This window comes from Mirounga leonina, unplaced genomic scaffold (genome assembly GCF_011800145.1).
Source record: "Mirounga leonina isolate KUSES-001 unplaced genomic scaffold, KU_Mleo_1.0 Mir_175, whole genome shotgun sequence".
In the NCBI taxonomy this organism is placed as follows: Eukaryota; Metazoa; Chordata; class Mammalia; order Carnivora; family Phocidae; genus Mirounga; species Mirounga leonina.
Window position 1 is genome coordinate 36,074,081 of NW_023270453.1, and position 12,693 is coordinate 36,086,773.

At 42.4% G+C, this 12,693-nt stretch overlaps 1 protein-coding gene across 1 annotated transcript in view; it reads left to right on the plus strand.

Moving 5' to 3' along the window:
* IQCK (IQ motif containing K) overlaps positions 1-12,693 on the plus strand; it is a 128,771-nt gene that overhangs the window by 324 nt on the left and 115,754 nt on the right. Inside the window, exons 2-4 of the mRNA XM_035022388.1 lie at positions 8,698-8,762; positions 10,376-10,505; positions 11,823-11,920. Of these exons, the coding sequence (XP_034878279.1) occupies positions 8,698-8,762; positions 10,376-10,505; positions 11,823-11,920 (293 nt within the window). The remainder of the gene's footprint in view (positions 1-8,697; positions 8,763-10,375; positions 10,506-11,822; positions 11,921-12,693) is intronic.

Below are 12,693 nucleotides of genomic sequence, written 5' to 3' on the forward strand. Positions count from 1 at the left end.
GGCGGGACTCGCCAGGCGGGGGGCCGCGTTTTCTGGGCGCCTACTGTGTGCCAGGCGCCTGACGTACGTGGCCTCCTTGGTAGCCGCGCCGCAGGCCCGCGGGGATCTCCATTTCACGGACGGGGAAACTGAGGCTCCGAGACTTTTGTCCGAGATTACGCAGCGGGGTCTCCCACCAGGAGACCCAGGAGAAAGCGGAACAAAGGGGGACAGCGGCTCTCAAACCTCACTTAATGAACAGTAAAGAATCGCGGGAGCAGAGATGAGGAGCTTGGTTCCTGCCCACAGATCCCATAATCAGGTGCAGGGAATCTACACTCTTAACGTGCATCCTAAGTAATTCCGATGTAGTTAAGTCTATAGCCCACGTGTTGAGTAAACATGGTCGATACAGATTTGGGTTTTAATCCTTCTCCACTTCTGATCTTCCTTAAAATCCCCAAATGGAGTTTAGCTCAACTTCTTTCGTGGCCCTACACATACTCTTGGTCATGAGGCCTTACAGTACTCTTCACATATATTGGGCAAGTTATTGACCTTTAAATTTAAAGTGTAAAGTGAGCATAATGACATCTATTTTATGGTGTTAGGAGCATTGCAGCTGAATAGTCACAGAAAGTGCTTAGCAAACTGCCCGATTTCCAGCAAGAGTTCAGTAAGTGTTAGCTCGTAAAAAATAATATTGGGTGGATTTTTTTCTCCCCTAGGTTATAAGTTCCTCAATGTCAAGAACTCAAGATTTTTCATTCTTGTGGTTACTGTCACTATGTCAGCCGTCTGAAATAGCATTTCCCAGAACTGTCGAATATGGTAGCCCTATTGATTGATGATGTTGTACTCCTGAAACTAATTAAATGTCAGATCTCAAAAAAACATGTGGTAGCTACTAGCCACATATAGTTTTGAGCACTTAAAATGTGGTTAGTGCATTTGGGACTCAAATTTTTTATGTTATTTAAGTTTAGCCAAATTTAAATAGCCAGTGGCTACCATATTGGACAAGCCAGTAAATGTTTGTTGAATGGGAAAAAAGAGTGAATGCACCAATATCTGAAAGAAGTGGAAAATACAGAGGAGGTTCATAGATAACCCTCGGCGGCTGTCTGTTTCACCTCCGATCCAGTGCTTGAATTCTTTTTCCAGCATCACATTATATTTAGAAAAATCTGTTTCATCTTGAACATTCTCCTTGTAATTTCTACCCTTGGTTCCTTACCCCTTGGTGCCGTGACCCAAGCTGATCACTCTACCATAAAGAATCCACTCATATTTGAAGGTAGTTGTGGATGTCTTTTCCCCCAAAAAAGTGAAAGACATTTTGACTTCTCCAAGCCAAACAGCTCTTTGTAATAGAGTTTGTTACTGGTGTGTTGTGTAAGGGAAACTGCTTACCTACCTCACAGGGCTGATGTGAGGACCAGGTAAAATAATATATGTGAAGGTGATTAGCATACTGTCAGGCATTTAGAAAGAGCTCAATAAATGTTCATTGTTGTTAACAACAAAACATGGTTTGCATTGTGTTTTAAAGTCATGAGATTATTTTGGTCACATAGCCATGACGGGAGAAAGCAAAGACAAGGAAGTGTGGTGCTCTCTAAAAAGCAAGTGAATTGATGCTACTCACAAAGTGACAGAGTTACATCACAAAGTTAATGAGGTCAAAGATGGTGAATTATATACTCAGGTGCTGACTCGGATCATGATTATTATAACCCAGATGAATTTCTTAACCATTCTAACATGCAGTTTTCTATACAAACATAGAGTGAGTAAATTTAGTGCCTCACAACAAACATGAAAAACAGGCTTTGGGGTAATCCTATGTTTGAGGTTAATTGTTACATTCTTTTAGTATATCTCCATTTAAAAAGCAACTTATCACAGCAAATAGACCTGTGAGAAACTCAATTTCAGGAAGAAGAAATACGGAATAGGTAGATATGTGACTTAAAACTGTCCTACCTGGCTGATGCTGTGTGTGTGTGTGTGTGTGACTTGACGACTTACTTGTAATTGTTCTTTAATTTTCTCTCTCAACTTTCCAGTGATGACTACCTCTGAGCTTTGTATCCTCAAAGGTACTTGTATCAGTATCAATAAAATTCTTTCCTGCCAAGGCTTCTTATTAAATTTTATTATTGCAAGGGCGCCTGGGTGGCTCAGTCGTTAAGCGTCTGCCTTCAGCTCAGGTCATGATCCCAGAGTCCTGGGATCGAGTCCCATATCGGGTTCCCTGCTCCTCGGGAAGCCTGCTTCTCCCTCTCCCATTCCCCCTGCTTGTATTCCCTCTCTTGCCTCTCTTGCTGTGTCTCTCTCTGTCAAATAAATAAATAAATAAATAAATTTTATTATTGCTTTTGACATGATTTTTAACTATGGTTTTAACCAAAACTGAGTCAAAGTACTGGGAGCTTACATCTTCTATTTTGATATTGCTGTTATTACTCTCATCAACATCCTCATTATTGCCATTGGTTCATTACTCCAAATAGTCTCCAACCTCAACCCTTAGAGCTGTTGTAAAATCAGGTTCCTCCATCCCACCTGCCAGATACCAACAGGGACCAGCTCTGAATCAATGCTTGTAACCCTAGCACAGCAGTTGAGTACAGCTAGAGAAAAATGACACCGGGGGCTCTCACAGTGCCTATCAGTCAACATCCCTCAGTGCCTTCTTCCATTGCCCCCGTCTACTAGCCCCAAGTTTCTACTCCCCCCTCAAATGTTGGGTGATACCACTTAGTAAATGTAGGGGGCATTCATTGAGAAGAAGTGGGGAGGGGATCTTTCAGCTTCCTTATACCAATAAACATATTTGCATCTGTACACATACCCTGCTACCAACAGCTCAGCCTACATCTGTGCTTTGGTACCACCCTTTTGCCATCCCAGGATCCTGCTCTGTCACCCCCTCTCCTACATCTAACTTCTTTACTGACTTTTCCTTCCAAACATCCTTTGGTCTGACATCTTGAGAAAAACCTCTCCCTTAGCACGTATTATCTTCTAGCTCTTGTCTCTCCCTTTTCTTCTCTCAGCCAGGCTTCTGGAAAGAACACACTGCCCTTGTTCACACCACTGTCATTCCTTTTATCAACCCAGTGCAGACTAGCTCCTACTTACCTCATTGTTCCAGTGAAATTATTCTCATCTCTTCTGTCAACATATCTACCCATGCTGGGAACTGTTATGAGTGCTGGGCTAGGAATGACTCCAGGCACTATTCTAGACACCCAACAACTTTCCATCTCGATGAGTGTCCCCATCATTCACTCAGCTACCCAGTCCAGAAATCAGAGATTCATCCTAACATGTTTCCTGTTCACTTTTCTTTTTTTTTTTTTTAAGATTTTTATTTATTTATTGAGAGAGATAGTGATAGAGCATGAGAGGGGGAGAGTCAGAGGGAGAGGCAGACTCCCCGTTGAGCAGGGAGCCCGATGCGGGACTCAATCCCGGGACTCCAGGATCATGACCTGAGCCGAAGGCAGTCGCTTAACCAACTGAGCCACCCAGGCGCCCCTCCCGTTCACTTTTCATGATCCCCACATACATTTCTCCAATCCCTACGGATTATACCTGCTTAACATTTATAAGCCCCAACTCCTCAGCCCCTAGTTGTCATGGCTCCTGCTTTAGGTCAGGCCCTTACCACATCCTGTTTGGATTGTGCTGTAGCTTTTTAAATGCAGAAGGCCCCTGTCAGACCCTCTTCCACAGGACCCTCTCTAAAATTCAAATCTGATCACATCGTGCCTTGACCTACAATGATTTTCATAGCTTTCATGGTAAACAAACTCTTTAGCTTAAGACCTAAACCCCTTAATGATCTGGTTCCTGTCTTTTTTTTTTTTTTTTAGGTTCAGCACCTACCATTTGCTCAAATCATTCTAATGGCAACATGTATTGAACTGCTCTATGTGCCAGACACTGTGCTAGATGCTTTTCCTCTCATTTAAACCTCATAGCATCGCAGTGAGGGTTTTCCCTGTTGTACAGGCAAAATGGAGGAAATTGAGGCAGAGAGAGTTAAGGAAACTTTCCCGAAGTAAGTGACAGAACCAGGCTTGAACTCAGATGTGTGTGTCACTCAAATCCAAGCCCTTACACAACATACAGCATGCTTCAAAGTGTAGCCCGGGGGCACCCGCATCAAAATCTGGATTGCTTGTTAAAATGCAGATTCCTGTGCTCTGTCCTGGACCTGATGAGTTGGACCTCTTGGGAGTGAGGCCTTAAACTCTGCATTTTAAATAAGCTCTCCAGGTGAGGTACAAAGAACAGTGCTACTGTCCTGTACTGTGTCCTTTTAGCCACAAGAACTAATTCCTCCAATGCGCCATACTGTTCTACTCCTCCATGCCTTGCCCAGGCTTTGCCTCTTACTGGGACATCTCTGCCTTCTCATCTTTGTCTTTCAAGACATAGCCTAAGTGGCCCCCCCTTCTAGAAAGGCTTCTTTCGTTCCTCGCACTGATTTTGAAGCCCTGTCTCCTCACTGCACTGAGAGACCATTGGGCATAGCCCTCTCCAGCAGCATGTCCACATCTCAGAGGCACCGGATTACTGTTCATCCCCTCACCAGAACATAAGCTCCTCTGCACTAGGCATCTATCCGTCCAGCACCTAGTACAACCCCTCGCTGTAGTGTATGCTGGCTAGGTGTTCGTTAGATTCACTCCCGCCTCTTCACCTTCCTGATCCATCCCTTTCCAATAGGCCCCTGTTGGTAAACATTGTATTTTTTTTTAAGTATTTTTATTTATTTATTTTTGAGAGAGAGAAAAAGAACAAGCCGGGGGGGGAGGGGCAGGGAGAGAAGCAGGTTCCCTGATGAGCAGGGAACCCCATGCGGGACTCGATCCCAGGATGCTAGGATCATGACCAGAGCCGAAGGCAGACACTTAACCCACTGAGCCACCCAGGTGCCCTAAACATTGTATTTTAATTGCTGTTTCAGTTAGGAACATGTTCAGCAGCAAATCAGAGACAGTCTAATAGTGGCCTGAGCAAAAAGGACATTTCATTATCTCATATCCTTAGGAACATAGAGGGGACAGGTTCCAATTTTGGCAGAAAGGCTCTACTCTGCCAGTGGGGTTATAAGCTCTTTCTGCTCTGCCTCTTGCAGAATATTGCCTTTGTTGTATAAAATGAGTAACCACTTTCACTTGTTCTTAGTATTCACTGAATGTGCATATAACACTAAATTCCCCTAATCAATTAACCCAGTTTACAAGCTTCGATAACTAAAAAATTGTAAACATTTATAAATTTAGTATACCTGGTTTTCTTAAGCATTTCTAATGCTAAACACACAAGCAAATTTCCTAAGCACTGAAGCAGCTCTCAGAAATTGAATGAATCAGGGGCGCCTGAGCGGCTCAGTTGTTAAAGCTTCTGGGCGGCTCAGTCGTTGGGCCTCTGCCTTCTGCTCAGGTCATGATCCCAGGGTCCTGGGATCGAGCCCCGCATCACATCGGGCTCCCTGCTCAGCGGGAAGCCTGCTTCTCTCTCTCCCACTCCCCCTGCTTGTGTTCCCTCTCTCGCTGTCTCTCTGTCAAATAAATAAATAATCTTAAAAAAAAAAATTGAATGAGTCAAACTATGGTAAATCAAGTTATTTTAATGAGTTCAATACTCTACAAACTTAATCAAATTCATACAAGCTCATATGGTTTTCAATGTGAAAAGCATCGGTCTGTAATCAATTACATATTTTAAATTGAAATCACAAGGCAAAAGCGACAAGTTCTCAAATATGCCAGATACTCAAACATTATAGAGGCTTGAAATCACAAACACATCATATTGCCCTGAAGATAATATTATTTTCCTGTACTTCTGCATAATCATTTCAACTGTATATCTTTTGCGGTCATATGATGAAAAAGTTTGTATCTTTTCCATCAAATTTAAGTGGACTCTTAAGAGATCCACTTGGAAAAAATCTAAGTAGAAAAAATATAAATAACAAAGAAATGCAAATAAAAGCAACATATCATTTTAAATATAGATAAGATTGGTAATACCCTGGAGAAACAGACAGTCTTACTATTAGGAGTATAAATCGTTGTAAACTTTTTAAAGGAATATTTGGCAATTTGGCTGAAATTTTAAACTATTTTTTCCTTTAACAGAACAATTCCACATCTAAGAATTAATTCTATAAAAATACCTCCTTTCCAATTGATGATGTGTATATAGTGATGCTCCTAGCAGCATTGTTTGTAATAATGAAAAATTGGAAACAACCTAGACACCAAGTACACTGGTTAAATAATTGTGGCATATCATATATGTAGCAACCTTGAAAGATGTCCAAGACTCAACACCTAAAATGGTTCTTGGCACATAGTACGCTCTCACTAAGTGTGAACAAATGAATAGATAAAGGATCAAAAGTAACTTGTCAAAGTGTTCTTCATTTTGTTCATCCATTCAGCAAGTATTCTTTGGGAATATGATGGTGAGCATAAACAGACCCAGACAATTTCCCTCGCAAAACACACAGTCATTAATTTTTACAAATTTCAAATAAGGATAAAACTGATAAGAATTGTGAAGAAAAAGGACTGTGCTATGAGGTTCTATAGTTAGATGATTTGACATGGTCTGGAAGATCTAAAGTAAATAAATGTATTTGTGTATTATATACACGTGTTAGTAAATATGTTGAAAATACAGTGGTTGTGGGGTATAATGGGATTGGATGTGACTTACACTCTTTACATAAGACAAGTCGGTATTATTTGGAATTTCCTCATAATAGCATGTGTTGCTTTTGTAATCGGACAAAGCTCTAAATGTATATATCCTGAATCTGAATAAACAGTTTTCACACCCTGTTGGTGTTTCTCAAAGTGTTTGGGGAAGAAGAGTGAATTTACATGCTTGCTTGGGAGGAAAGCAAAGTGGTAGCGCTCAAGCTGTTATAGTGGGCGGAATTCTAAGTTGGCTCCAAGGATTCCCACTCCCCACTGCACACACCTCCTAGTTATTCAGTCAAACACAAATCTAGGCGTTGCCACCAAGGGATCTTCCAGATGTAACTGAAGTTTGTCATCAGTTGACTTTGAACTTAGGAAGATCACAGTAGGTGGCCCTGACCTAATCAGGTGAGCCCTTAAGTCAACGTCATTAAAGCAGAAGAGACTCCTGTTCGCCTTGAAGTAGCAAATAACAATGTGTGAACTGTCCTTGACAGGACCTGAGGGTGGCCTCTAGGAGCTGAGAATCCCACCAACAAAAAGAAAATGGGGATTTCAGACTTACAGCCACAAGAAACTAAATCCTGCCAACAACCAATGATCTTAGAAGAGGACCCAACCCTCAGATGAGATCACAGCCATGAATGGCCAACACCTTGATTTGAGCCTGATCCCATACCCGGACTCCTGACCTACAGGAACTGTGAAATAATAAATTTGTATTGTTTTATGTTGCTAAGTTCGTGGTAATTTGTTACATAGCATTAAAAACGAATATAGCTGGTACTGGGAATCAAGACTGCTTGCAACCTACAGCCTGACATACTGGTCCCCAGCATGATAACTAGGGGTTAAAAAAAAAAAGCCAAGAGATGTTTCACTGACAGGGAACCAGGTAGTAGAACAAAACATAGGTCCAATACAATTTTATTCATTCCATCCATACCATCTTGCCCCAAAACTGTTTTTCCTCATTGCTGCAAAGTAGTTATGCATTTGCCTTTAAAACATTGGCTTTTCCAGAAATATTTTTACCACTCTCTTTTAGGGATGTAACTAAGATAGCCAATGAGCATTTCTGTCCCTCTCTGAGCAATAGTTCTTGTTACCCTGCAGAACTTGTATGGACTGTTCTTTGCGTTAGGCTCTCCAACAGGTTGACTGTGAACAGCCTTGAAACCTGGCAATCATTCTCCAACTCACTGCACATTAGAATCAGCTGGAAAGCTTTAAAAATACTGATTCCCAGGCCTCCACCCTAGACCCATTGAATCAGAATTTCTGGAGTTGGGCCAGGCTTTGGTATTTTCAAAAAGCTCCACAGTGATTTTTGCGTGCAGCCAGGGTAGCAAGCTCCCGGAGTTGACAGCAGAACTACTCCCACTTGTGCCTACAAGTCACCTGGGATCTCGTTAAAATGCAGGTTCAAATTCAGCAGGTCTGGGTGGGTTTGAGGTTTTGCATTTCTAACTCCCCAGAGATGCCAGTGCTGCTGGTTCTTGGGCATACTTTGAGTAGCAAGGTCTTTATGGGGTTGCTCTTCCAGATGCAAACCCCAATCAGGCCATCCTACCTTCATGCTCATCCTCATGACTTCAAGAGACAGCTCATCTCTCTGTCACTTTTATTCTGCCCTCCCATCATGTGCTCCTCTTCTTTCTTTTCTCCCCTCCTCTCTGTAGCTACTGGTATCTCCCCTTAGTTATCATAATGGAGGCAAAATCTAAAGCTGTACCTTCTCAGCCAAAGAGTCTCAAACTCTTACATAAAGCCTTGAGTCTGTCATACAAGAGAACAATCATCTCTTATCCATTTTAAGTAAGGTGGTTCACAGGAGTTATTAACCTATAGTAGCCAGTTGTTTTTACTTCTATAAACCATCAACCAAAATAAAATTTAAGGATGTTTTATTCAGAGGAAAGGAAATCGCATCACAAACTGCAATGAAGTGTGGAATTGAGGATTTTTTTCCTGCTCCCTTTAGAGTATGAAGCTGAGCTGCCTCCCTTTCCAGAGGGATATAAAGTCAAACAAGAAGCTATGATTACTGTGAGTATCGCCCAGACCCCAACTTAAATGAAAGGCTCTTATATGAGAATGGTGCTGACGTCATGAGTTTGGGAGGTGGGAAAGGGAAGGCACTGGAATTAGAACCAGAAATTGGGGCCAGCCCTAGCTCTACTACTAATGGTGCGACTTAAAGGGCATCATATAACCTCTCTGAGCCTTAGTTTCCACTTCTGTTAAATGGAACAGATAATCCTTGACTAACTCACAGGACCTCTGTGGGGCTCAAATGAGATCCTGGATGAGAAAGGTCTTTACAAAGGAGTCAACACATGTCCATGTTGGGGACAGTTGGGGATAGAGCATGCTTCTGTATGCATGCCAGTGTGGGTAAGATAAAAAAGACTGTACTAAGAGGGCCAAGGACAAGGCAGCCAGGAAGGGGGGCCCTCAGGCAGTATGCTTGGAGTAAAATAGGGGCTTAATGGAGTTTAAAATAAAAGAGCAGGGCTCTGAGAGAGTGGGGTTATTGAGCAGGGTCACAGGGATAGGACCCAAACCTAAGTCTCTATACTTGGCAGTAGCTTATTGCAACTGCCACTAGTAGAGATTCTGTGTCTAAGAAATTTCTTGGCCTATGATTGTTCTTTTTTTAATAGCGTCCTGTTCTTGCTCTGTGGATTTAATGCTTTCTCAAATTTCTCCACAGATACCAATTACAGTTGCCTTCCCTGAATTGTTGGTGCTTCTTCCAGTCAGTTGTTCTTTGTAGATCCTGATCTCTGTCTTTTATGCTGTTGATGTTCTTTATCTGTGTAGAGAATTTTGTTATTTATTCAAAATTTAAAATGGGCATCTGAGTGGATTTTTCTACGTAGCTGGTATGATTTTCTTCTATTGTACGTGTGGGTTTGTTTTCTGGATGAGTCTCTTCTATGAGTAGAAACATTGACTAGGAGCTTGTGGGGAGTGCTTGTCTACTGGAAGACTTTTGCTTCAGGGTTGCAGGCAGAGAGCCTCCAAATCAATGGTGAGCTTTTTTTTTTCCCTTTTGACTACCAGCTTGGCCAATCCTTGGAGTCATTGGAAATCACTGGAATCATTGGGAAGGAGGGAGACCTGGATATAAAATGCTGGTGGGAATGGAGCTTTATGTATATTGAAAGGGGCGGAAGCAGGAGAAGGGGCAATGTAGACAGCAGGCCAGTGGAGCCCCAGTCAGACTTTCACTTAATCCCGCCTGTTTATCATTCCCTTTCTCATTCCCATCCTCTGAGGACTTGAACCCCTAAGAATCAAAGCCTTTTGGAGTTTTGATGGGAATAGGGACTCCCATCCCCTGGGACAGTTTCTTCCTGTGGATCCTGGGCTGCCATTACCTCTCTTATTTGACCATTTGCTTCATCCCTGTTTCTTTTGGAAATGTCAAATCTTTCATCCACTAATGGTCCTCCTGTTCTTTTCTCTATTAGGGTTTTATTCCTTGATTGTCATTTATAGGTGTCTCAGAAAGGAAGAGGGACAAAGATTTGTACTCGTTATGCCCCTTGAACCTGAAGTTAATACAGAATTTTATCCTTTGTTAGGTTATACAGGAAAATATAGTTATTTAAGCTATTTATATGAATTGATTTCCTCCCCAAACCCCCCATCAGGTTTCACCATTAGAGGAAACGGTTCTCCATGGCTTCAATACAGAGCACCTTTATTCAGTTCCTCATTTGACCATGGACTCGCATGTACCCTGTCCTCAAGTTAAGTTGGAAACAGTCGATCCAAAAACATGTAAGTAAGGAAGTGAGATTTTTGTCTTTTATAATTTGGGGCTTGTAACATTGCAAAACCAGAGGATGGGGATGGGATGGACAGACCTCAGGGAGACCACAAAAATACGGAAGAATATGTTCTTATTTTAATTTTAATTTTTTAATTTTTAATTTTATATTTTTAAAGATTTTATTTATTTGACAGAAAGAGAGAGCCAGAGCGGGAACACAAGCAGGGGGAGTGAGAGAGGGAGAAGCAGGCTTCCCGCCGAGCAGGGAGCCTGATGCGGGGCTTGATCCCAGGACACTGGGATCATGACCCGAGCCGAAGGCAGACGCTTAACGACTGAGCCACCCAGGCGCCCCTATTTTTTATTTTTTAAATATATATCAGAATTTTATCTTTTTAAACATTTTTTTAAAAAGATTTTATTTATTTATTTGAGAGAGTGAGAGAATGAGAGAGAGCATGAGGAGGGGAGGGTGAGAGGGAGAAGAAGACTCCCCGCCAAGCAGGGAGCCTGATGTGGGACTCGATCCCAGGACTCCAGGATCATGACCTGAGCCAAAGGCAGTCGCTTAACCAACTGAGCCACCCAGGCGCCCTCTTTTTAAACATTTTTAAGTAGCCTCCATGCCCAACATGGTGCTTAAACTAACAACCCTGAGTTAGTCAGGCACCCCTTAATTTTTATTTTTAAGAGAAGTACCTTTATCCCACTGGTTTGTCTTTAAGGTTGAAATATAATAAAAATAATAAATAACAGCAAGCATACCTTGATTCTACATTAAAATCAAAGGGGAGAATGTAAAAAGTGATTGAAAGTATCACGCTGCCCTGCATTGTGGGTTGAAGTCAGAGGTATAGACTTTCTCCATCTTCTCCCTGGGCCCAGTTCCTCTGGCCTTTCCTGTGCCAGACCTCTCCTACCGCTTTGTTCTGTTCTCTCTGCTAGTGTGCTTTGGGCCTTGGCACCCACCACCACCATTACTGTGGTACAATCCATTGTACCCCCACCTTGTTCCTCTCTGGCCTCATTACTACCATATTTCCCTTGCTTATTTTCCCTCCAGCCACACTGGCCTCCTTGCTGTGCCTGTGGCCCTGGCCCAGTGCAGGACCCCTCTACATCCTCGCCAGCCCACAAAGGCTCAAAGATATTTTAAGTTTGTTTAATAATACAGCCTAACTCAGCAGTCTGGAGTAAAATGCAACATTTAAGGTCATGTTATTTCATGGACAGTATCTTTTTTTGGTTCAGAAACAAACATTTCTCCCAGATTCATCTGGGCCATTTGGGATTTTCAGTGGGATTTTTTTTTTGGCTTGATTTAGGTTCCCCCAAGGAATATTTGGAAACATACATCTTTCCAGTTCTGCTTCCTGGAATGGCTAGCCTGCTTCACCAAGCAAAGAAAGAAAAATGTTTTGAGGTCAGTTGCTCTGTGGGGTTTATTTCTAAATGCTCAGTAATTCATTTTTATCAGATGGTACCTCATTATCTCAGTACCATCAAGTGGTCGTTCTCAAAACAATCCCTTTGGGAGGGAAAGCTCTGTTTTGCTCACTCATCTCCAGCCATGACATCTAGTTGTGCACACACATGCACCGCCATCTGTCTGACTGCTTGGCTCTAGAGAGGTTTTCTGCCTTCTTGGCCTCCCTGCCTGCCCTTCTCCTGGGTAATTGGCATCTACCAGGTTTATTGGCTCCCATTGACTGTGTGTGCGGATTAAAGCTCTCCTTATATTTTATCTGACTCTGGATTGATCTTCCCACCTCTGGCCTCTCCATACTCCACTTCATGCTCAATATTATGCATGTAGCTTGCTTCAGGAGAGGCCTGGCCCACAGTGAGTGCTCGCTGAGCATTAGTCATGGTCACACTGCAGCCAGTTTTCTGTGTGAATGGAGTTCCAATCCTGGCTCACCCTCCCGTAAATACCCATGTGGAGGCTCCCTCTTTTCTACAGTTGACAGGATACTTTGGGGTGTGTGTGTTCCCTGCACAGTTTTGAGAAACTAGAATTTTGAATGGCCCACATGAAGAGAGTAAAATAGCAACAATATTTAATATTGGCCGAGAGCTTACTCTGTGCCAGGTGCTTTGCTGAATGCTTGACCATTCATGATTTCATTCAGCCCTTCCAACAGCCCTATGAGATTCCTTCTGTTATTGTCCTCTGCATTTTACAGATGAGGAAAC